Raw genomic sequence first — 25,469 nt, 5'->3', positions numbered from 1 at the left:
CCTACCGACCGGATCCACTTGAAGTTCTATCACAGAATCCCCATGATGTGAAATGACACAAACTCTTCTTTTTTTTTCCAGTGATAATTTGTTTTTTTGTTTTTTTATTAGTCAAATATTACAGAAAATGCATTTCACGAGTATTTACAGTATACATTTTCATGCCACAAACTCGACAAGCTGTAATATCTATTCACAAGAAGATGGTAATGTTGTCTTTTATCTTGGAGGAAGGTCAGGGAAAATATTGTTGACAAACATTTGTCGACGTAGCTACTACACTCGACCGGCTTCTGAATCGTGGAAATAGGCAAATATAGATTCACACCGATAATCTTAGACAGGTCTGTGTATGCAGATTATGGATCATGTGCCATGACCTCTGAAATATCCAACGCATAAGAGTAAAGTGTAACAAAGTGCAACATATAACAGTGAATAACTGCAACGCGTAATAGTAGAGCAAACTGAATGCAAGGCAGTAAAGTATAGCAGTCCGTCCAACACGTGACAGTAATGTGCAGCAATTAGTTCAACACAAGACTCTAATAGTGAATGAAACAGCAGACTCTTATAGTAAATGAAACACATGATAGTAGATAGTGAGTGAGTTAGTGAGTTCAGTTTTACGCTGCTTTTAACTATATTACAGTAACATCATTGCTGGGGGACACCAGAAATATGCCTCACTCATTGTATCCATGTGGGGAATCGAACATGGGCCTTTTGCGTGACGAGCGAACACTTTAACCACTAGGCTACCCCACCACCAAGACTCGAATAGGAAATGAAACACATGACTGTATACAACACTGACTGAAACGGGGGGAGGGGATTGTTTGCGTGTCTGGGGTTTTGAGTTGACCATTTCAAATTAATGTATATTAATATATATCGCTCATCTCCTTCAAAGGAGGTATTGTATGTCCTACGTAGGAGATACTAAGTACTACGTAGGAGATAGTAAGTACTACATAGGATATAGTAAAACTTAGAAGGAGATACCAAGTCCTACGTAGGAGATATTAAGTACTACGTAGGAGAGAGTATGTCCTACGTAGGACTTAATAACTCCTACGTAGGAGACAGTAAGTCCTACGTAGCAGATACTAAGTCCTGCGTAGGAGATACAATGGCCTATGTAGGAGATACAATGTCCTACGTAGGAGATACGATATCCTATGTAGGAGATACTATGTCCTACGTAGGACATAGTATGACCTACGTAGGAGATAATGAGACCAAAACACTACGCTTCCGTACAAAACAGCTTGATGGAAAATCAAATGTGTCTACCAGTAAACATACTGAAAATGTGAAAAACACCCTCTCAAACCACAGAAATAATCGTGAAGCTTAATCTTCATGTCCTGATCCTTATATAATACACCTGAATATATGTTCAATTGGTTTAAGTCTGAATGTTCATAATGGTTGCAGTAATGGCCGTATTAAAAATCTATTTCTGAATTTTTTCAGCTGTTACTCATTGTGTATGTGAAGCTAGCAGCGGTGCTCAGCATCCTGCATATGAAGTAAACACTATGTATTTATCTCGCCAAGGTTTGCTAAATACAATGTTTATTCTCAAAGCAGGATATTAACCATCCCAAAACATATTCGGATGATAACCTATATATCTTTGTGAGTTTAATTTGGTTATTTGAAACAGGTGTTGTGTAGCCAGTTGTAAATTATCCAATGAGTGTTGTGTAACCAAACTAGATTATTCAGTGATGGTGAATTCATAATGCAGACATTTCTGTTGCTACCTTGATATTTTGAATTGACACTTTAACTCCATTCAAGCATTTTTTTTACCAAAAATGTCAACCAAACAAAACATTAGGTTTGTACATGATTAAAGTTCAATTACAGTGTCATGGGGATTAGTAGTTGTTTTTCAACTGAATATTTTTGTTTATGTTTGCCTTTAACGTAATACTAAGACAGAGTTATCTCCCTTTCATTTTGTTTACATCTGGCATCATCCGCTTGATTTGTCATTCTAGATCACACTGTCTTCCCAACCTATGTGTGATAAATAGATCACAAAACTCGTGGATGTCGAATATGGAAATTTGGCTTGTGAATAAATCAAAACGTTTAAGAATATTGAGTTGGACAATTTGTCATATTCAACACCCACAAGCTGTGTAATCACTATATATTGAGCTGCAGGTGCAATCTGTTTGTCAGGTGCAACAAGGTTATTTCCCTAATGTTGCGTTGGGTGCAAGAAGGTTTCATCTCCTTATTTTGATCCCTGCATTTCGTTACCTCTTCTGTTTCAGGGCACGCAAACCTGACTCACATAAAGGCTATGACTGGCAGAAGCTGACTGACCAGGTCATCAAGATCATCAGTGATCACTGCCCATTTGTCGTTTTCAACCTCTGGGGAAACATTGCTCAGGAAAAGGTCAAACAAATTGATGATAAAAAGCACACAATCATTAAGAATGCTCACCCCTCCCCACTAAGTTTTACCAGGTTCGCAGGCTGTAAGTGTTTCTCTGCCACTAATGATGCTCTGCAGAAGAAAGGGTTCTCTCCCATAAACTGGTCACTGGAGTAACAGGAGCTGTAGCAGCTGGGTCATGAAGTCACATGAACTGTAGTATTTCAGGGCTCCCACTTCAGTGCTCCCTCAGTGCTTGACTAATTACATATTTTTGTCATTTTTATTTTTCTTGGTTTCCATGGAAACGTTTTAGACTGTTCTTAAAAGGGAGTGGTGGGCTTTGCTTCCGGAGCACAACTCGAAAACCGTTTAATATCTTTCAACAAAACTTGGCAGATATATCAAACAGAACCTAAAGTGGTGCCTTTTGCTATTTACAGATTTTTGTCATATCTATTTTTCTTGGTTTCCATGGAAACATATTGAAATTTGTCTGAAAAAAATGAAGTTCAACTTTAAGTAACTGTCAGATGATTTGCTCTTTCATATTTGTATGAGCTGGGGGATTTGTCATCTTCTGATGACTCTTGTTTTGTATGGAAAAACACTAGTCCGAGATAGGCATAGTGATTAACAATAGATAATTGTTTGCCATTCAAAAACATTTTTCTTTATAGGCGACAGATCCACTTCTTCTAAAGATAACTATGTTAGCCTATATTGGCCAAAAATACCCATATAAGTTCCATTGTTAAAGTACAGCATAGGTTTATAGGTTTTATATGCCCTATGTTCTGACATTTGCTGTTTATTCACAAATGGAAAGTGGTTTAATGATGTTCATAATCTAGTTGTCATGGTTGTACTGAATGGAAAGTTACATCTTGCATGTTTATTCTTTCCAAATACGCCTTTGATAATTACAACATTTTGTGATAATGAAGAAATGTGTTCCTGACTTTGAATGAAACAATTCAATTAAATCATTAGTTTCACATTTATGCTCTTTGTCAAAAGCCTTTAATATAAAATACAAAGTTTTCAGATGATATATTACTGACTTCACCTGAGAATATATATTTGATGATCACGGTCAAATGTATCTAATAGTATTATGTAACATTGTGGCAGGAGCGTCAAGGAAAATGTTCTTCCTCACAAATATAAATGTTTTGGTTAATGTAATAAAGTAACAAATATTGTGTGTATTTATGATATGCGTGAAGGAAATATCTTAACAGGGTGGTTAGGACTGACTGAAAGGGAGGAAGAAGGCCAGTTTTTAAACTTAAATGGTCAGGGAAAAATCTATACTTATCAGGGAAAAGTCAGGGAATTTTGGCCTGCCATGCCTGTGGGAACCCTGTATTTTTCGACCCTGTAGTGGCTAGCTCAAGTACCTGGTCCCTGCAATGACTTTATCGCAAGCATCTGGTTCCTGTAATGACTTTATCTCAAGTATCTGGTCCATGCGTTAACAAGAACTGTGGCAGGTGGTCATTACAGTGACAAGAGCCGTTGCAGCTGTTCCACACATTGGCAAGAGCTGTAGCAATTTGTCATTACAGAGTTGTGATAGCTGTTGCAGCTGGTCCCTACAGCGACAAGAGCTGTAGCAGCTGGTCCCTACAGTGACAAGAGCTGTAACAGCTGGCCCCTACAGTGGCAAAAGCTGTAGCAACTGGTTGCCAAATTGGCTAGAGCTGTAGCATCTTGTCATTACAGGGACCAGAGCTGTGGCAGCTGTAGGATCTCATCATTAGAGTGACACAAACTCATACAATGAACAGTTGGTTTATGAGAGCACATCTGCACATATCCAATAGCATTGATAGCAGTGCTTGCTTCCATCATGAAACAACACTATCATTTGTGTGGGTGAATGAGAATTGTTCAGCGTCTCTTTTAACCAGATTCCAGCAATAGATTCCATGCACAGGGACCAATTTTGTCATAGTTCTTAGGATTTGCACTAGCATTCAATATTTTTCACGTTACTTCACGTAAAACAAATATACCAATTTTTACACATATCTTGTAAATGTAACAATTTGTTATCAATATACTAAATCTAATTGGGTTTTTTACACCTATATTGTTAATATAATATTTTTATCCCACCGGCATGTAATGCGCTGGGATATAGTCGTCGCCTCGTCCGTCTGTCCGTCCGTCCGTAATCATTTTGTTTCCGGAGCATAACTCAAAGACCGTTCGATATTTTTTAACCAAAATTGGTAGATATGTCAAACATAACCTAAGGTGGTGCCTTTTGCTATTTACAGATTATTGTCATTTTTATTTTTCTCGGTTTCCATGGAAACGTTTTGGACTTAGTCTTAAAGAAGAGTGGGCTTTGTTTCCGGAGCATAACTCAAGAACCGTTCAGTATTTTTCAACAAAACTTGGTAGATATATCAAACAGATCCTCAAGTGGTGCCTTGTGCTATTTACAGATTTTTGTCATTTTTATTTTTCCCGGTTTCCATGGAAACGATTCGGAAAAAGTGAGGGGTGGGCTTCGTTTCCGGAGCATATCTCAAGAACCGTTCAATATTTTTCAACAAAACTTGGTTGATATATGACACAGATCATTAAGTGGTGCCTTGTGCTATTTGCAGATTTTTGGCATTTTTATTTTTCCCGGTTTCCATAGAACCGATTCAGACTTAGTCCCCAAAGTGAGGAGTGGGCTTCGTTTCCGGAGCACAACTCGAAAACTGCTCAATGTCTTTCAACAAAACTTGGCAGATATGTGAGGCAGATCCCAAAGTGGTGCCTTTTGCTATTTGCAGATATTTGTGATTTATTATTTTTTGGTTTCCATGGAAATGATTCGGATTTAGTCTCAAAAGGAAGGGGTGGGTTTCGTGTCCGGAGCATAACTCAAGAACCGTTCAATATTTTTCAACAAAACTTGGTAGATATATCAAACAGATCCTAAAGTGGTGCCCTTTGCTATTTACAGATTTTTAGCATTTTTACTTTTCCCGGTTTCCATGGAAACATTTCGGACTTAGTTGCAAAAGTGAGGGGTGGGCTTCGTTTCCGGAGCATAACTCAAGAACCGTTCAATATTTTTCAACAAAACTTGGTAGATGTATGAAACAGATCCTTAAGTGGTGCCTTTTTGGTATTTGCAGATTTTTGTCATTTTTATTTTTCCCGCTATCCATGGAAACATTTTGGACTTAGTCTCAAAAAGTAAGGATTGCTTTCGTTTCCGGAGCACTACTCAAAAACCGTATAATATTTTTCAACAAAACTTGGTAGATATATCAAACACATCCTAAAGTTGTGCCTTTTGCTATTTGCAGATTTTTGCATTTTCATTTTCCCCGGTTTCCTTGGAAACGTTTCGGACTTAGTCCCAAAACTGAGGGGTGTGCTTCGTTTCCGGAGCACAACTCAAAAACTTCTCTATATCTTTCAGCAAAACTTGGCAGATATGTGAGGCAGATCCCAAAGTGGTGCCTTTTGCTATTTGCAGATATTTGTGATTTATTATTTTACTCGGTTTCCATGGAAATGATTCGGACTTAGTCTCAAAAAGGAAGGATGGGTTTCGTTTCCAGAGCACAACTGGAAAACTTCTTAATATCTTTCAGCAAAACTTGGCAGATACGTGAGGCAGATCCCAAAGTGGTGCCTTTTGCTATTTGCAGATTTTTGTCATTTATTTTTTTCATGATTTCCATGGAAACGATTTTAGTCTAAAATCAAGCTGGACTTTAAGTAAATGTCAGATGATTTGTTCTTTCAAAGATGTGGGGGCCGGGGGGCATATGTCATCTTCTGATGACTCTTGTTTTATTACTGCTTGTAAACTGATATAGTTATTTTTACACATGTTGTTTTGATGTAACATTAACCATATACATTTGTAGAGACTATATTTCTTTTTGTAATTTTCCCCCATGTTTTTAATGAACAGTTTTGTGAAAGATTTTTATATAAAACACTATGCGACAGTTTTGTATGTGTCATTCTTAAAAACTTTAGGTCATGTATCATACCGACTAATTACTGCTTGACCAGATTGGTGACCATCAGATGTTGAAATAGCTGGATACAGTGAAGATCTTCGTTAGAATTGGTTTTCAACAACCCATGCTTGTTATGAGAAGCGACGGAGGGGATCGTTGGTCAGATTGACTAACTTGGTTGACATTCCACTTGCGCTTAGTCATTGAATATATACTCATGGAAATGGATAAGGGAACACATGAAAGTACAAGTGTTCCTTTATTTATTCTCGAGAGCGGAAGGTCGCGGGTTCGATCCCCGACCGCGTCATACCAAAAGACGTTAAAATATGGTACTTGTTGGTCCCTGCCTGGCGTTCGGCATTAATGGGTACAACAAGGACTGGTCGGCTCAGAGTCAGTATACTGTGTCTGAGTTGGGTATTCATGCTTCACTGCGGCATGGTATCTCAGTGGGCTAGCACTATAAAACCAGCTTAAGTCTGGGCTAGTACAAGCAGCCGCAAATACACACACGTCGTCATATGATCGAAATATTCTCAAGCACGACGTAAAACCCAATTTCACCTCACCTCACCTTATTTATACCCAGAATTAGCCCATTTCTGGTGTCCCCCGCCGTGATATTGCTGGAATATTGCTAAAAGCGACGTAAAACTAAACTCAGTCAGTCAGTATACCCAGAATACATACCTTGTGAAGAAACCTGGAAAAGAATAAAGGAGGCTGTCTGTAATTAATCAAGTCTGGACCAGACAAAATTCTTTTTGTAATGGCATGTGTCAACCAAATCAGTGAGTCTGACTACCTGATCCCCTCAGTCGCCTTTTATGAGTGAGTTAGTTTAGTTTTACACAGCACTCAGCAATATCCCAGCTATATGGCGGCGGTCTGTAAATAATCGAGTCTGGACCAGACAATCCAGGGTTCAACAGCAAGAACATCGATCTACATAATTTGGATACGATGACGTGACAATCCAGTCAGCGAACTTGACCAGCCGATCCCGTGAGTCGCTTCTTACGACAAGTTACTGAAGATCAATTCCAACCTGGACCTTCACGGGTGTACGAGGTTTATACAGCAAAAATTGATGTTTGTGACGACAGCAGTCCTAGCATCTCTAACCCCTATTCCCAGAGGGGCGGTAGGGTAGCCTAGTGGTTCAAGCATTGGCTCGTCAAGCGGAAGACCCGGGTTCGATTTCCCACATGGGTACAATGTGTGAAGCCCATTTCTGGTGTCCCCCAACTTGATATTGCTGGAATATTGCTAAAAGCGGAGTAAAACCATATTCACTCACTCACTCTATTCCCAGAATTCAAATCACTAATAGAACTGTATCTGTGATTCATAAGAACACAATACACAACAGAAGACAGATGCAAAACCCTTTATTTCAAAGTAAAAAAATATAAACGTTGGTTGTTTAACAATACTTTGAGAACACACAGTTAGGTCTGGCTATTGATGATATAGATTGTAGAAATTGATAATCATCAACTAAAAAATATCAATCGATTATCGATAATTATCGGAGATGTAACTTTGAGCCAAAATGCCAAAACTATCTGAAATAAAGGAATATATTTCACATCACTGGGAGTGCGGACATGTTTTTGCTGTGATTATTAACAAAACTACATTCTGAACACAATTTAGAAGCAGATTACGAATAATGTCCTAAATTGGTATTGTGTGAGAAAATTATGATTTTTTTTCTATCACAAAGGTTGATATACGATATTATTGATCACACAATTTTCATATTGATAATCATTAATAATATTTCCAATCGATGATATTTCTGATTAGCCAGCGCTAGATACAATCACATATTGATAACACATTTGTGTCTCGGTCCAGTATATGACAGATTGGCATGCCAAAGTCACAGAAACGGAGAATTATATCTCCTTCCAAATGAGCAATCAGAACTAAATGAGCTCTTTCTTAGATCCTGCTGGAATAAGCAATAATAAGCTCTTAAGACAACTGAAACTAACTGTCATACCATTAAGTAATTTTAATTTAATTAAATGGGAATTTTCATTTGTGAAGTTTTTTCAATTTGGATGTATAAATCGTGTTCATTTTGTCAGAAATGTAGTCAGATAAACAGAATTCCCATGTACCATATTCAAATGAGATTCTCAGATATGTAGAGCTGATACAAGTGATGAATATCGATCAGTGCAATATCTGTTTATAGCCCAACACCTGTGTTTAGCTTATTATAGTATATTGTCATTGTTTTGTGCCTATATATTTCTTGGCAATTATACAATTTTACATACTTCAAGGATTTGGGCCTGAACATAACTTGTTCATTTCTGACGACTAAATGAATCTTATCATTTTAAACATATAAAACATGGATTTTTTATCAACATTGAACTATAATGGAATGATACTGAATATATACATTTCAACAACACAAATAAATAAATGATACATGTAAACACGTCTCAAGAAATAACTTGTCACCATGACATAGAATGATAAATAAAAAATATGCTTTTGTTCGTTTTGGATGGATTCATGTAAAGGTATAAATACAACAAGAAGTGGTATGGCCCATATATCTTCGAGGCCTGGTCAACTCGGACATTGTTTTTGAATTATTGACTTTTAATGTTGGCAGAAGCTTAAACCAAGAAACAAATTATATAAGGTCTCAGAACAAAAGAACAACCTGATGATATCAGTAGATGTGCCCTTACCCAGGTAATACAGATCATGATATGTGCCCTTACCCAAGTAATACAGTTTGGGATATGTGATCTTACCCAGGTAATACAGATCGGGGTACGTTCAACCATCGGCGTGTTCGCAAAAGGACATGAACAGGGAAAGGAATTGTGACATGTTTAATGAACTGAACAGTGACATGAACAATGATTTGAACGATGAACGGAGCAACGAAAAGAACAATGATCTGAAAAGTGACATTTACAATGAACCTATCAGTAAGTGAGTGGGTATGGTTTTAGGTTGCTTTAAGCGATAATGCACCTTGAGCGTTCTCGCCAACAGGCTACTGACGACGTTGAGTATGATATTCATCGTCAATACGTTCTCCTGCACACGCTTGCCTGGCCATGTGATTTGTTTGTTTGTTGTTTAACCCTTTTGCTAATGTCGGCTTTTCTTTTACTGAACTGTGCATATTCATCCAGTACATTGTCTAATCCTTGTGTATGTGCGGTTTCTTTGAATATTTGTGTGTGTATGTATGTGTGCGTGCGTCTGCGTGTTCCTGTGTGTGTGTGCGTGTGCCTGTCTGTGTGTGTGCGTGTGTTTCTGTCTGTATGTGCGTGTTTCAGTCTCTGTGTGCGTGTTTCTGTCTGTGTTTGCGTTTATGTCTGTGTCTGTGTTTCTGTCTGTCTGTGTGCGTGTTCTGTCTGTGTGTGTGCGTGTTTCTGTTTATCTGTGTGTGTGTGCGTGTTTCTGTCTGTGTGTTCACGCGCAGTCGGATACAAGGACTACTGTGTCTAAAACAGGTATATAATAAATTAAATACCGTAATATATGTTGGTTATACAGTAAACGCGTGTATCACATGTTCGATGTCAAATAGTACACGTGTCTTCTATGAAGGTTTTCTCAAATCTGCTGTCATGTTTTACAAACTGTACGCCGATAGGTCTGCCCATACAGTGCCTAATGTCATTAACAGTCAAATCATGCGGCAAGCATGCCATAGGAATCCAATGAATTGACCTCGTCCTCGGATCCATGAAAATACCATACATAGATTAGGATAGTTTGTAAGTCGGTAACCAAATATGGAATACAAACTAAAACAAAGTATTAAAAGAAGAGTATTGACGAGAACCATGATTTGAACCTATCCACAACGTAAGGTGATGTCGATATATAATAGACTGTTACTGTACGAGTTGTCCCCCTTCATACACGATAACGAAAATAGAACCCGGGTAACTTCCTGGTTGTATGGACGGGTGGACCGCCCGCACACTATCAGAGTTTCACTGTAAGTTGTTCTTATTCAATGTTACATACTCTCCCACTGTCTCCATGCTTGGGATATAACTGTTTCTGTAGACTGCTGTCTTAATGTTATTGTTTAGTGTTACGAACATGTCATGATTTAACTGTTACCGGTGACCAAACACTTGTGTTCAAAGCTACTTCACACCCTCTGATATCAACGCTCCACGTAAGAAGATGTACAGTAAAACTCAAATCAAATCATTTATAAAGCATATAAAAGCAAGCATCTTGAAGATGATGTTTTTTTATAAAGTCAATGGTCTTCTAACAGAAGTACTCGTGTTCCGGAAACTAGCGAGAGTTGACGACTTCAGTTGCATTTATGTGACCTGACGTCACAGTGTAGAGTTGACGAGCTGCATTTCATTCGTGACCAATTCGTGTTATTACGAGCCAAGCTGAAGGATTTAATGTTGGCTAATGAACAGCAGAACTACTTCAGACTTGAACGATAACTCTATTTCTGAATGATTCTAATAGTTTTAACAATCACTCATTGCTGTATTTCATAAACGAATGAGACCTCTTTCATATACTACACAATTATGATGATGAAATTAATTTGTTGAAAACATATTCTGTGGTCGTAATTATTCCGAGCTTTTAGTTTTTTTATTTCCAAATGTATACATCTAAATGTTAGTAAAAACGTTAAAGAGATTAAAATATATCTATTCAGTGTACATTAATTTCTTCAAATTTCTTTGACATTTAGGAATTGCAGATGTTATCGTTTTCCTTTATTAGGTATTAACAATAATATTTTTATGCAATAAGTCTAAATACAGAAGACATTTGTCAATATTGGTCAACATCAATATCAGTATCCATTATAGCTATCTAACTCATCTAGATTTACTACGTTTGTTTTTCATAAACCAGGTCTATGAGCATTTATTGTTTTTGTGGGGTATTCGGTGTTTTGCGTGTTCATAGTTCGGAATGGTGTTTCATGTTCCATTATTCCGATATTTCATTTTCCTCTTATTTCCAGTTCATAAACGTTCATAAACAATGTTTTAATGCAAGTTTGTGATTTGTGTGTGTGTTTTAAAAGTGTCAAAATAATGTTAAAGATATGTGCAGGGGCAACCTCAAGATACATCTATGATATTTACAAATGTTCAGTTAAGCATCTGTTTTATAGCATGGCTTCTGAAATGTGGAATGAATTGGCTCAGGTTGGTAATCCGGTAACGACTTTGAGGGATCATTGAATGTGTCTTTCATACACAGTATATGTACTTTCGATTTATAACATTATTTTACAGATTAATCAGTTACATTAATCAGTAACAGAAACTTAGTCAATAGTTAGTAAGTAACGACTGTATATCTGTTTTGATAGTTTGATAAATCAAAGCAACTATGGAAAACATTAACCCCAAACAAATCTGCTGGAATTATCATCTTCATATTTTTCATTCGTCTTATCTTAAACATCTAGTTATTAAATATAGACAAGTCTGTATAGGTTTATTCAAGATTTGAATCTCTCGCCGTGAGTGGCTTATTTCTATTGACAATTGCAATTCATGCAACACAGCTCAGGTCGTCATGCCTGGTAATCACTTCAACGCCCAGCGACAAAGTGAGTCATAAGCGATATAAATAGTTTTCCGGGCAATTCCTGTTAAAGCGAAAGCTGTCGGGCTTATGGGCACTTGGATATCATCAATAGTGTTCTACCTATTACAGACTTTGGAAGGGAGGTAAGACCGAACACATGTCTGTTACATTATTCAGTACCAGAAATGTACGTAGTACCTAATTACTGACGATTTTTACCTCAACCCAAAGGTCGAATTTAAAGAACTCCCCTTACTGACAATTGTGTATCTGTTTTGATAGTTTGGGAAATCAAGGCAACTATCGGTAAACATTAATCCTAGCCAATAATAGTGGAATTTATGCCTTCATATTCCTTATTCTTCGTATCTTTAAAACTCTGGACGGATGGACAGCCTGCACACAGTGGGAGTTTTTTCTGTAAGTTGTTCATTTCGTATGCTGTTAAATATTCTCCCACGCTTGGGACAGGACTGTTTCTGTAGACTGCTGTCTTAATGTTATTGTTTAGTTTCCAGTGTTACGAACATGTCATGATTTAACTGTTACTGGTGACCAAACACTTGAGTTCAAAGCTACTCCAAACCCTCTGATATCAGCACTCCACGTAAAGGAGATGTACAGTAAAACTCAAATCAAATCATTTATAAAGCATATAAAAACAAGCATCTTGAAGATGATATTTATTATAAAGTCAATGGTCTTCTAAAATAAGTACTCGTGTTCCGGAAACTAGCGAGAGTTGACGACTAGAGTTGCTATTGTAACAGGTGGATCCTGTTTCCGGTCCTCAGGTCCGCAGGATTTAGGGGTTTAAAGTCATAATGACAACCAAACACAAGATTTTGCAAACCAAATAAATTTATTTCCAACTCAACTAATATATATCATAAAATCAACAATAAACAAAGTTAAAGAAACAACAACAAAAATAATGCCTCCAAGGATCCTGCGAAAAGTGAAAACCCTATTAAATATACCCATAACTCTTATCCAATAAAAGCCATGCTCTGAAAATTACCCAATAAATGCCTACAAAAGAAAAGTTCAGTGGACTAATCCCTCTGCTCATGAGATGCTCATGCACTGGCCCATTCCATTGCATAACAATGGGGAAGAAGCATACTAGGCACTTGCCTAGCGTGTCCTTACCCCTCAAGAGCTAAATGGACCAGACCACTGAAGCCAAAGCCTGGTGTGTTACTTTTAGCCAAGCCTATGCCTAGCCTGTCCCCACCCTAAAAGAAGCCTTATTTTATACTAAAAAAGTAACCCTACCATTACACTATTATGTGACCTGACGTCACAGTGTAGAGTTGACGAGCTGCATTTCATTCGTGACCAATTCGTGTTATTACAAGCCAAGCTGAAGGATTTAATGTTGGCTAATGAACAGCAGAACTACTTCAGACTTGAACGATAACTCTATTTCTGAATGATTCTAATAGTTTTAACAATCACTCATTGCTGTATTTCATAAACGAATGAGACCTCTTTCATATACTACACAATTATGATGATGAAATGAATTTGTTGAAAACATATTCTGTGGTCGTAATTATTCCGAGCTTTAAGTGTTTTATTTCCAAATGTATACATCTAAATGTTTGTAAAAACGTTAAAGAGATTAATATATATCTATTCAGTGTACATTAATTTCTTCAAATTTCTTTGACATTTAGGAATTGCAGATTTTATCGGTTTCCTTTATTAGGTATTAACAATAATATTTTTATGTAATAAGTCTAAATACAGAAGACATTTGTCAATATTAGTCAACATCAATATTAGTATCAATTATAGCTATCTAACTCATCTAGATTTACTACGTTTGTTTTTCATAAACCAGGTCTGTGAGCATTTATTGTTTCTGTGGGGTATTCGGTGTTTTGCGTGTTCATAGTTCGGAATGGTGTTTCATGTTCCATTATTCCGATATTTTATTTTCCTCTTATTTCCTGTTCATAAACGTTCATAAACAATGTTTTAATGCAAGTTTGTGAGTTTGGAGGGTTTTTTTAAAGTGTCAAAATAATGATAAAGATATGTTCAGGGGCAACCTCAAGATATATCTATGATATTTACAAATGTTCAGTTAAGCATCTGTTTATTGCATGGCTTCTGACAAGAGGAATGAATCGGCTCAGGTTGTTAATCCGGTAATGACTTTGAGGGATCATTGAATGTATCTTTCATACACAGTATATGTACTTTCGATTTATAACATTATTTTACAGATTAATCAGTAACAGAAATTTAGTCAATAGTTAGTAAGTAACGACTGTATATCTGTTTTGATAGTTTGATAAATCAAGGCAACTAGGGAAAACATTAACCCCAAACAAAAACCGTGGAATTATCATCTTCATATTTTTCATTCGTCTTATCTTAAACATCTAGATATTAGATATAGACAAGTCTGTATAGGTTTATTCAAGATTTGAATCTCTCGCCGTGAGTGGCTTATTTCTATTGACAACCGCAATTCATGTATCCCAGCTCAGGTCGTCATGCCTTGTAATCACCTGAACGCCCAGCGACAAAGTGAGTCATAAGCTATAAATAGTTTTCCGGGCAATTCCTGTTAAAGCGAAAGCTGTCGGGCTTATGGGCACTTGGATATCATCAATAGTGCACTACCTATTACAGACTTTGGAAGGGAGGTAAGACAGAACACATGTCTGTTACATTATTCAGTACCAGAAATGTACTGACGAAAGGTCGAATTTACAGGACTCCCCTTACTGACAATTGTGTATCTGTTTTGATAGTTTGGCAAATCAAGGCAACTATCGGTACACATTAATCCTAGCCAATAAAAATTTGAATTTATGCCTTCATATTCCTTATTCTTCGTATCTGTAAAACTCTGGACGGATGGATGGCCTGCACACAGTGAGAGTTTTTTCTGTAAGTTGTTCATTTTCGTATGCTGTTAAATATTCTCCCACACTTGGGACAGGACTGTTTCTGTAGACTGCTGTCTTAATGTTATTGTTTAGTTTCCAGTGTTACGAACATGTCATGACTTAACTGTTACTGGTGTTCAAAGACACACGCTCTGATAACAGCACTCCACGTAAAGGAGATGTACAGTTAACCTCTGGAATCAAATCATTTATAAAGCATTTAAAAACAAGCATCTTGAAGATGTCATATTTTCTAAAGTCAACATTTGCAGCCAAAAAACGTGAGAGTTAACGAGCAAAGTTGCCATTAATGAACAGCAAAACTAGAACCATAACACCGTAGTTGTATGAGTAGTTCTCATAGTTATAACATTCGCATATATATAAAGGAATGAAACCTCTTTGATATACTACAGCGACAATTATGAAGATGAAAATAAGTCTTGAAAACAAATTCTATTGTAATTATTCTCAGCTGCATCAGTCGAGTGACATTCATCGATTTTTTACCTTTCTCAATGCACTGTATTGTAAAGATGACTTTTGTATCCCATGGATAGATCTTAGACTACGATTCTTAGAATAAAGGTATCTAACATTAATATGCAAAGATTATGTTAGCTTGTCCCAACATATGGTAACGTAACGATAACTAGAAAATGAAACATATAACTTGGAACACAAGAGTGTAAATTGAGCCCCGATTTTAACCTGTCCACGACTGTGGTGATGTGGAAATATAATGGACTGTTACTGCACGAGTTCTCCCCCTTCTTGTACGAGGACGACGTAGAATACTGGTTCTTGTACGAGGACGGACGTAGAATACTGGTTACTCTCTCCGTGGTTGTATGGACGGGTGGAGCGGGCGTACATAATGACAGTATCCCCATCTGCAAGTTGTTCATAATTTAATGTTGTTTTATGTCTCTGTCTCCGTGCCTTGGACTGAACTGTTTTCCGCTGTCAACTGTTACCTCTCAATATTATTGTTTAGTCGGGCATCGTCTCGAAAGCTTTGAACATCAACAATATGCCTGTACCCTTGCCGAGAGTATTTTCACAGTTGTAAGAAGCGATTTTATTGATAAAGATTGGTTTCTAATGACGCTTTTTTCGCCACAGTCCGCTATAGGTAGTCGATTGGTCAAAAATCAGACACGTGACCTAAGGCAGCCAATCATATTAAGGCAATGGATACCGTCCTCGCAAACGGAAACTTTAGATTCGGACACGTTTTTGGGTGAAACAATGCTATTCTGAACATATTAAGCAGGCAGCCACCACGCAAATTATGGAACTTATTTGACGTGTATCGTGCCGCGAAGTTATTAACCCGTGACAAAATGCTTCATGTATGTATTTTCAGCATTAAAACATCGTGTCCGAGCGTGAAGATTGAGGCGGCGAGAGCCGAGATGTCACTTGTCAGTGACTTGACTTGCATTACACGATCGCACAAAAAGATGGAAATTGTAATTTTATACGTACGCTTTATCAATTTTTATGAATGCTGTTGTTGATTTCATTCATTAGTCTATTCAATTTATTTAATAATTTCCTGGAAACATCGTTATTTTGCTCTTTGACAATGTTATTAGGACCCGCTGTCGAAGGATGTGTCCGAGAATCGTTGTTTTCAATAACATTGCGAAAAAATAGTTTATAATTTTAATTCTGGTTGATAATATATGATAAATTGAAATTTAATAAGTGTTTTCAGACATTGTTAAATGATAGATTTGATATATGAATCAAAAGTCAGGTAGGTTCCTAAAAGCATGTCTCATTTTGACGTGACTACTGCCTGCCGATTAATCAGCCTCCGGTGTCTGGGGACTCATAACGTTGTGGCTGATTATTCGACCTGTGGTGTTGAATGGGTTAGTAACATAATATAATATATTCAGTATAGAATGTAGAGACTGTCGCCGGTGACCCATACACTCTGATGTGATCTAACACACGTGCATCCACGTAAAACTGTCCATTCTATGTCGAGTGTCTTTCCCAAGTTTTTGCAAAGTGGCTCTATCAATCGGTATACTTTGTAAGATGGTTGTTTGTTTCAGCAGATCTTCATAACTGGTAATTCTGGCGTTGATGTTAAGATCTATGAAGCTATGTGGCGGTTTGCATATGTCCAAGCCTGGTGTTGGTCATGTTGAAAACTTAGTGGCCCAAGCGATCTCAAACTTGCTAGCTCCTTGGCCTTTTGCAAAAATCTACTCATACTTATTAATTGTCAATTTGGTGGATGAAAATGAAAAATAGGGTCAGAATTTTCTCCTGCATACTCCTGACATTACCATATATGTTTATTTCATCATTTCGATTTTCATCTTGCATGATTTTGAGGAGGGGTGAGGTGAAATTGGGTTTAACGTCATGCTTGAGAATATTTCGCTCATATGACGACGTGCATGCCTGTGTATGTGTATGTGCGGCTGCTTGTACAAGCCCAGATTTCCGCTAGTTTTATAGTGCTAGCCCATGCCGCAGTGAAGCATGAATACCCCACTCAGACACATTATACTGACTCTGAGCCGACCAGTCCTTGTTGTACCCATTAATGCCGAGCGCCAGACAGGGACCAACAAGTACCATATTTTAACGTCTTTTTTGTATGATGCTCTCCGGGCGGACGCTCTAACCACTAGCATGATTTTGAGTTTTAAATTTGACCATGTTCATTATTACCCTCAAACGTAAACTTATTTGGCGTATCTGAATTTGTGAGCCTGAAAAAGATGAACCTTGTCATGTCCGATTATTTCTGGTTGTAATTTTAATTTTTAATGACAATATTTATTGAGAAATACATAGACATATGATAAACTATTGACTACATTTACAGAATGGTCTCATGAAGAATGGAAACTGGACCACTGACAAACATTCCAGATGTGACAGAGTGCATACAGTCCCCATCGACATCAACTCTTGATGAGTCAACAGCAGGGGAGACAACCCAACCTTTCCTCAACACAAGATGATGCTTTGGCCTTACCATCAACAGACACTCCGGTGGTAAGAAAATGGAGTCAACGGCAGGGTATGCAATTCAACCCTTCCTCAACACAAGAAGGTGTTATCGCCGTACCATCAACAGACACTCCGGTGGTAATAGAAGGGAGCCAAAAGGAGGGGATGCAATTCAACCCAATTCATGAAGGTGTTATGGCCTTACAACGAACAGACCCTCCGGCGGTAATGGAGGAGAACCAGCGACAGGGAATTCAATCCAGTTCTCCAATAACACACAACCACATCGGTAAATCTTCCCCTACCATCACTGTCTCCTTGTTTTGGAGCATATTTTCCCCATCATGATGGCTGCCAACTGTACTTGGATAGAGTGTCTGCCAGAGTTAAATACAAAATAGGACTGGTTCTACTCTAGATTTCTCTCAGTATAGTATATCTCTGATATGTGGTCAAAAACATATTTACACATCCTACAGGACTTAATCAAAGTCTAGAATGAAATGTGATGTAAGTTAGTTAAAGGATAGCGATTAAAGAACATTCTGGTTTCATATGTTAAAAATATTGATCATCTTCACACATACTGTTATTAAAATGTTTAATGTCTGTTTGGGCTTAGGTCCTGTGTTATTGTTCGTTGTCATTCCGTCTGATAGCTCTGATTGATCACAATTTACCATGATCAATTTTCCAAAACTGAAAGCACACTTTAAGAACATAGTCAGCAGTTTGCTTGTTCCAGGTTGTTCAGTATCTCAGCAATTCCTGTCCACGTCACTCAACGTTGTTTTCATGTTTCAGATTGTTCTGTACCGCAGTGTGACCTGTCAAAGTCCTTCAACGGTGTTGTCTTGTTCCAGATTGTTCAGTATTCCACTCTCACCTGCTCAACGCATTCAAATTTTGTTTCTTGTTCCAGGTTGTTCTGTATCCCAGTATGATCTGTCCAACTCATCTCACACTTCATTGGGGAATCCCGGACATCGTGGCTGTGTATCACAAGGTAACTAATAGTGAAGGGTCACTCACAGCCTAAACATGTCTCCCATAACTGTGCAGCATCTGTCTTCAGTAGGACCCGATTAGGAATGAACCTAACTGTAAGTTAGCATACTTTGTACATTGATGTTGTTACTAGTTTTATTGGAGAAGAAATATTTAAAAAATTAAAATATATTGCTTTTTGTTTAGTCCCTAGCCTTATGTGAAAATGTATTGTAGATTGTATGTATAATTATGCATCTATTTTACTTAAACACCAAATCCATCTGGTGTTACAATTTCTGGGAAGACGTCCTCTAGTTTTCTGGTGTTCTTGTTTTCAGCATCTCTTAGCATCAGGATCAAGCAGCTGAATGAAGTGTTTGAGGGAATTCACACACTCCACACAGCAGAAGAACTCCTGAAAAAACACAACCATGTGGCAGTTTGTGGAGCTCCTGGCGATGGGAAACAAGCATTGCTCTCAAGATATGTGAGAAATATCTGCAAAAGAAATATGAAGTTGTGTTTGTTGAAAATCTTGAAGAGTTTCAAGCAGATACAATAATTCAACGACAGTGTGACATGCTGATTGTGTTTGATGATATGTTTGGTTCTGTAGCATTTCCATCCCATCTGCAGAAAATCAAGAAAGTGTTGACCGCCCTGGCTGATGATATAGTAAACATCTCAGTCCAGAAGGAGCAACAGGACAAGAGGAAGAGAGAGCTGAAAAATTGAATGCAGACAAGAAGAATGAGACTTTAGGTGATGATGATTCAAAAAGCCTCTACAACTCCGCTTCATCTTCACATCTAGAACATACAACTGGAATGAAGGATGTAACAGACTTCACCAGTTTAAAATTAACCTCTTCAACCCTGTGAGTGTTATTAATATGACCACAACTACTCTGACTACTAAGGAAAAGGAATCTATAATAAAATCCGTCTGGAAAAGAAATCACATGTTTGATATCTCCAGTCAGGACAAGAACACAATTACACAATTACATGACAACGTGTTTGGGTTTCCACTCATCTGTCACCTTTACTGTACCAACCCAGCCTTCCAGGTACACAAAATCACTAACTTCTTTCAGAACCCTGTGACCTATCTGAGAGGTGACCTTGACACCATTATCCGTGAAGGTAGCAGCAGATCAGCAGCCTCGTTCTCCCTCGTCCTGTGTGGGGAAGTTGACCTTGTCTCCTTCAAGTCGGGGACAAAATGTGCAGCATTGTTTCAGGTTGTAAAGGAGGAGATAGCGTCTTGCAATCGAACAGACATCGGTAAGGAGATCCGCAACTTTATCGGCACCTACTGTACAGTGGAGAATCATGTTGCCTCCTTCTCTCATCCATCCATCCACGACGCTGCAGCTTGTGCTTTGGGCCATCTCAATGACGTGTTGTTACTGGAACATTGCTCCCTGCAGTTGCTATATGAAAGAGTCAGACTTAACAGGGATGCTAGCTTTCAGTCAACCCACATTGATGATGTCACAAACATGATCTACATCACTTCCAGTCTACATCCTTTAGTGATCTCCAGACTGGTGCAAGGTGTCCGAGAAGGGTGTTTTAGATGGACAGTTGGTCACTCTATATTCAGCAACGTCCAAATAGCCTCCTCCTTCTTGACACAAATTATGCCAGACCTGCCCGAGATTGTTCACAGAAAAGATACGAAATCCGGTGAATGCTTTCTGTATTGGGTCTCAGTTTCATCTAACCATTCACTGTTTGAACACTCGGTGTCACTGATGTGTAAAGAGACAGACCTTTCAACTTCTATTGTCAGTGACTTCTACGATAGTATCATAGGCTGTATACAGAGTGGCAATCTACTGTATCTTCAGCGTACTGCTGCTGCACTCAAACAGCTAGACAGTTTTGATGTTGACAGGAGGACAAAAGACCACAAACACTGCTGATGGTTGCTGCTGAGGCAGGACAGCTGGATGTGTTCAACTTCCTACTGAAAGAGGGAGCTGATGTTTCAGCGACAGACAATCGACATTGCAATTGTCTTCATTTTTCATGTAAATCAGGAAGCAAAGATATAGTAAACGTTCTCCTTAAACAGTTTCAACATCTGATCAATGTTGGTGACGAAGATGGAAATACTCCTGCAATTTTATGTGCTAAATCAGGGCAGGTGGAAATCCTCAAACTTCTTGTCTCGCACAAAGCAGATTTAACTAACACGACTAAGTATGACAGGATGAACACTTTTCGAATAGGTTGTATCAATGGTCATGTATCAGTTGTAACATATTTGTTGACGTGTGAAGCCTTTAATCTTGACATGCAAGGAGGATTGATGAAACAAACAGCACTGATGTTGGCAGCTTCAAGAGGACACTATGATGTATACAATCTTCTTGTGTCGGAGGGAGCTGATCTGTCACTGACTGATAAATACAACAGTGACTGTTTGATGTTGGCATGTGAGGGAGGTAACATGTCTATAGTGAAACACCTCCTTTCCTTGGCAACATTTAACATCAACAGGCAAGGGGGGATTTTGCATCAATCAGCAGTTATGATGGCAGCTTCAAGGGGACACTATGATGTATACAATCTTCTTGTGTCGGAGGGAGCTGATCTGTCACTGACTGATAAAGACAACAGTGACTGCTTGAAATTGGCATGTTGCGGAGGTAACATGTCTATAGTGAAACACCTCCTTTCCTTGGCAACATTTGACATCAACAGGCAAGGGGGGAGTTTGCATCAATCAGCAGTTAGGATGGCAGCTGAAAGAGGACACTATGATGTATACAATCTTCTTGTGTCGGAGGGAGCTGATCTGTCACTGACTGATAAATTCAACAGTGACTGCTTGATAATGGCATGTTGCGGAGGTAACATGTCTATAGTGAAACACCTCCTTTCCTTGGAAACATTTAACATCAACAGGCAAGAGGAGGTTTGGCATCAATCAGCAGTTATGATGGCAGCTTCAAGAGGACACTATGATGTATACAATCTTCTTGTGTCGGAGGGAGCTGATCTGTCACTGACTGATAAATACAACAGTGACTGCTTGATGTTGGCATGTGAGGGGGGTAACATGTCTATAGTGAAACACCTCCTTTCCTTGGAAACATTTGACATCAACAGGCAAGGGGGGAGTTTGCATCAATCAGCAGTTATGATGGCAGCTGAAAGAGGACACTATGATGTATACAATCTTCTTGTGTCGGAGGGAGCTGATCTGTCACTGACTGATAAAGACAACAGTGACTGCTTGATGTTGGCATGTGAGGGAGGTAACATGTTGTTAGTGAGACACCTCCTTTCTTTGGAAACAGTTGACATCAACAGTCAAGGGGGGAGTTTCCATCAATCAGCAGTTATGATGGCAGCTTCAAGAGGACACTATGATTTATACAATCTTCTTGTGTCGGAGGGAGCTGATCTGTCACTGACTGATAAATTCAACAGTGACTGCTTGATGTGTGCATGTTGGGGAGGTAACATGTCTATAGTGAAACACCTCCTTTCCTTGGCAATATTTAACATCAACTTGCAAGGGGCGATTTTGCATCAATCAGCAGTTATGATGGCAGCTTCAAGAGGAGACTATGATGTATACAATCTTCTTGTGTCGGAGGGAGCTGATCTGTCACTGACTGATAAAGACAACAGTGACTGCTTGAAATTGGCATGTTGCGGAGGTAACATGTCTATAGTGAAACACCTCCTTTCCTTGGAAACATTTGACATCAACAGGCAAGGGGGAGCTGATGGTCAGTCAGCAGTTATGATGGCAGCTTCAAGGGGACAATATGATGTATACAATCTTCTTGTGTCGGAGGGAGCTGATCTGTCACTAACTGATACAGGCAACAGTGACTGCTTGATGTTGGCTTGTTGGGGAGGTAACATGTCTATAGTGAAACACCTCCTTTCCTTGAAACAATTCGGCCAGGGTCAACGGGGATTAGAGAAGTATGTCTCTTTTGCAGAAAAATGGCTCAACAAAGCCATTGTGAATCTTCTTAGGTCCTCTTCATCATGATGATAGTTGCCCCGGACTGAAGACTGAACGTTGTGAACATGGTGTCTGAACAGGTGTATGACTGATATATAACTGGCACTGCACAAGCATGTATATAACATGTTATGATGACTCCTGAAGAGAATACATATCTGTGCTACTACGAAAGTTGATAAATCAATATTTTGTGTTTCAGTGTAACTACAGAGATTTAAAGTTAAAATAGTGCATGTGTGTTACAAATCATACCAATTGCTTATTTTTTGCTATTTGCTACGTTACTGTTTTTAAGTAGAAATGTCACCAGAGAATGTGTTCATTATTTGATTATTCTAGGAGTTTTGGTATTTTTCCAACTGAGACAGGTGGTATAAAAAAATAACCTTTATGGCACTGTTAAATATTAACATTGGATGAATTAAATTTTATTAACAGAGTTTTCGACCCAAAACCTGACTAGAAGTATTTAATACCAACCCCTTCCGTAGGCACTACGTCCAACCCTGACCTCGGAGAAAGTTTGTAAGCTGCTTGGTTCTTCTCACTTTTATCCGACACTAATATTGTAATGTTTCACAAATACTGTTTAATGAAGATTTACATTAGGCCACTGGGGGTATTCCTCCGTTGGTAGTCCATCAAGTGTCATAAGTGTTAGTCTTGCGTGAGTCAATATCTGTATCTACGCTTTTCGGTAAACATTCACAAAATGATACATATGTTATATTTGGGATTACACTTTCTCAGTAAAGTACAGATTTGGGATTCGAACCCACACCCTCAAAATCAGCAATCCCAGTTCATAAATAATATGGTCTGGATTTCCATTTGCATATGTGATTCGCTACTCTACTAGTATCGGAATGAAAGGACGATAACCTGTGTCGTTTATTCGGCAACATTCCACCTGCACCATCTGAGTCTATTTCTTTTGACTATGGTGACAAACATTACATCAATAAACTTTGTAAATACCCGAGAAGGTCCATTCAAACGTATGTACAGTTTATGCCTTTTGGTGATTCTGTATTATTATTCTTATTATTAATATATTATCGCTTATTTGTTTCTTTGTTTATTTTACATGATGACAATGAAGGGTATATCATAAATTTTGTATTAATTGCTAGTATTGGCTACAACTGCCAGGTACTAAACTTATGGCCAAAGTCCTAGATTTATGCTGGAAGCTGAAGAACTTTAAGTTCCTATGATCTATGGTAAGGTTTTGGTTGCTAGTGTTGTACTGCTCGTATTTTATAAATATTGAATGTGATATTGATCTATGTGTTGATGAGAATATTGTATTACCATATGTATGTATTTCCACCAACATTTGTGTAGAATTGAATTCATGTTAATTGTGATCTTTGCAGAATAGAACCAACTTGACTTATTGTTATTTAATATTGACGTATCAATTTCACTTACTACACACAAGAAAGATATTCCTGTGTAAGTATCTGGATTAATTATCTAGATTTTGTTTCTTGCTTTTCACTATGGAAGTGATCTTTTGTATATTTTCACCGTTATTGTTACTTTGCATATATATTTGTACCTTTGTCTCATGTATCAATAAATTTGTTAACTCTGACTAAACTTATTATTTCGTAATCATGCGATAAGACTGGAGCTTTATATTTCTCATCTGTACGTTCAATGTCTGAAATTTATCATTCGCACTTTCGTTTGTATGTTTATTTGTGTGGTTTGTTTGTTTGTTTGTGTGAGTGAGTGTGTGTGTGTGTGTGTGTAAGAAATATACATTTGGACATGATTGTAAGGTGGACAGCCTGTAATAATTACATTAGGATGTGTTTTCAACAAATCATCATTATTATTGTTTAAACCAGGTTATAATCTAATTTTCGAGTGTTTCAGTAATGTTAAGTACTGCTGGAAGTAAGGTCGGTTGGTTTGTTGTTTAACGCCGCACAAAGCAATATTCCAGCTACATGGCGGAGGTCTGTAAATAATCGAGACCAGGCAATCCAGTGATGAACATCATGAGCATCGGTCAGTTGGGATACGATAACATGTGTCAGCGAACCTGACCATCCGATACGGTAAGTTCCCTTTAACTACAAGAATGGGTTGCTGAAGACCAATTCTGATCCGGATCTTCACGGGTGTGTTCTTGATTGAAGTAGCACTGATGTTAATATGTAATATGTAATTACAGATGATGTTAATATGTAATATGTAATTACAGAGGGGCACAAGTCGCCAATTCCCCCCCCCCCCCTTTTTTGTGTCCTGAGAGTTTATTATATGACCCGTAAAAACGGGTGAAAATGCCGTGTGCACCCACCACCCCTTTTTCTCAAGAGTGTGTGCGCGCACGCGCACACGCACACGCACACGCACACGCACACACACACACACACACACACCTATTCCTCAAAAATCTGTATACGCCCCTGTCGGGTATGACACTTACCTTGAACAAGTGACTGATGTTGACAGATGTTGCACAGACCATGCTTCCGATTGTTGGAGCACAATTGCAGCCATTAACTGGACGGAATCATGCTAATGACGCGACAACAAAACGTTTAGTCACTTTGACTTTTTTACAATACCGCCCCATGCTTCCGATTCAGTC

General features: G+C 38.2%; 3 protein-coding genes across 11 annotated transcripts in view; all 3 read left to right on the top strand.

The window, feature by feature from the left end:
• Positions 1 to 2,828, top strand: part of LOC124290437 (uracil-DNA glycosylase-like) — an 87,065-nt gene extending 84,237 nt beyond the window's left edge. For all 8 annotated transcript variants that reach the window (XM_046727142.1, XM_046727141.1, XM_046727140.1 and 5 more), the window contains one exon: positions 2,295 to 2,828. In XM_046727142.1, the coding sequence (XP_046583098.1) occupies positions 2,295 to 2,577 (283 nt within the window). In that variant the 3' untranslated portion in view covers positions 2,578 to 2,828. The remainder of the gene's footprint in view (positions 1 to 2,294) is intronic.
• A 15,002-nt stretch (positions 2,829 to 17,830) lies between these two features.
• On the top strand, positions 17,831 to 20,018 carry LOC124290439. Its single transcript, XM_046727146.1, has 4 exons — positions 17,831 to 17,972; positions 18,060 to 18,158; positions 18,792 to 18,875; positions 19,198 to 20,018. Exons 1-4 carry the CDS (start codon positions 17,831 to 17,833, stop codon positions 19,419 to 19,421), a joined length of 549 nt encoding a protein of 182 aa, XP_046583102.1. The 3' UTR covers positions 19,422 to 20,018.
• Positions 20,019 to 20,060: 42 nt separating this feature from the next.
• On the top strand, positions 20,061 to 24,458 carry LOC124290420 (ankyrin repeat and KH domain-containing protein mask-like). Of its 2 annotated transcripts, none has more exons than XM_046727123.1 (2): positions 20,061 to 22,130; positions 22,743 to 24,458. In XM_046727123.1, exons 1-2 carry the CDS (start codon positions 20,789 to 20,791, stop codon positions 22,880 to 22,882), a joined length of 1,482 nt encoding a protein of 493 aa, XP_046583079.1. In that variant the 5' UTR covers positions 20,061 to 20,788; the 3' UTR covers positions 22,883 to 24,458. The 2 variants fall into 2 exon arrangements, with proteins under 2 accessions (XP_046583079.1, XP_046583077.1); XM_046727121.1 differs by having other exon boundaries at positions 22,335 to 24,458.
• The last annotated feature ends 1,011 nt before the right edge of the window (positions 24,459 to 25,469 follow it).

This window comes from Haliotis rubra, unplaced genomic scaffold, assembly GCF_003918875.1.
Source record: "Haliotis rubra isolate DU_JTF1 unplaced genomic scaffold, ASM391887v1 Scf465, whole genome shotgun sequence".
Lineage (NCBI taxonomy): Eukaryota > Metazoa > Mollusca > Gastropoda > Lepetellida > Haliotidae > Haliotis > Haliotis rubra.
This window is presented reverse-complemented; position numbering and strand designations above follow the sequence as displayed.

Excerpts from the sequence above, each read along its gene's own strand:
- LOC124290420 (XM_046727121.1), top strand. The coding sequence starts at position 20,789 with ATGGTTGCTGCTGAGGCAGGACAGCTGGATGTGTTCAACTTCCTACTG. Across the intron at positions 22,131-22,334 it reads GATGTTGGCATGTGAGGGAG|GTAACATGTCTATAGTGAAA; the intron begins GTAACATGTTGT and ends CATGTTGGGGAG.
- LOC124290439 (XM_046727146.1), top strand. The coding sequence starts at position 17,831 with ATGAGTCAACAGCAGGGGAGACAACCCAACCTTTCCTCAACACAAGAT. Across the intron at positions 17,973-18,059 it reads CCCTTCCTCAACACAAGAAG|GTGTTATGGCCTTACAACGA; the intron begins GTGTTATCGCCG and ends CAATTCATGAAG. Across the intron at positions 18,876-19,197 it reads TCGTGGCTGTGTATCACAAG|CATCTCTTAGCATCAGGATC; the intron begins GTAACTAATAGT and ends TCTTGTTTTCAG.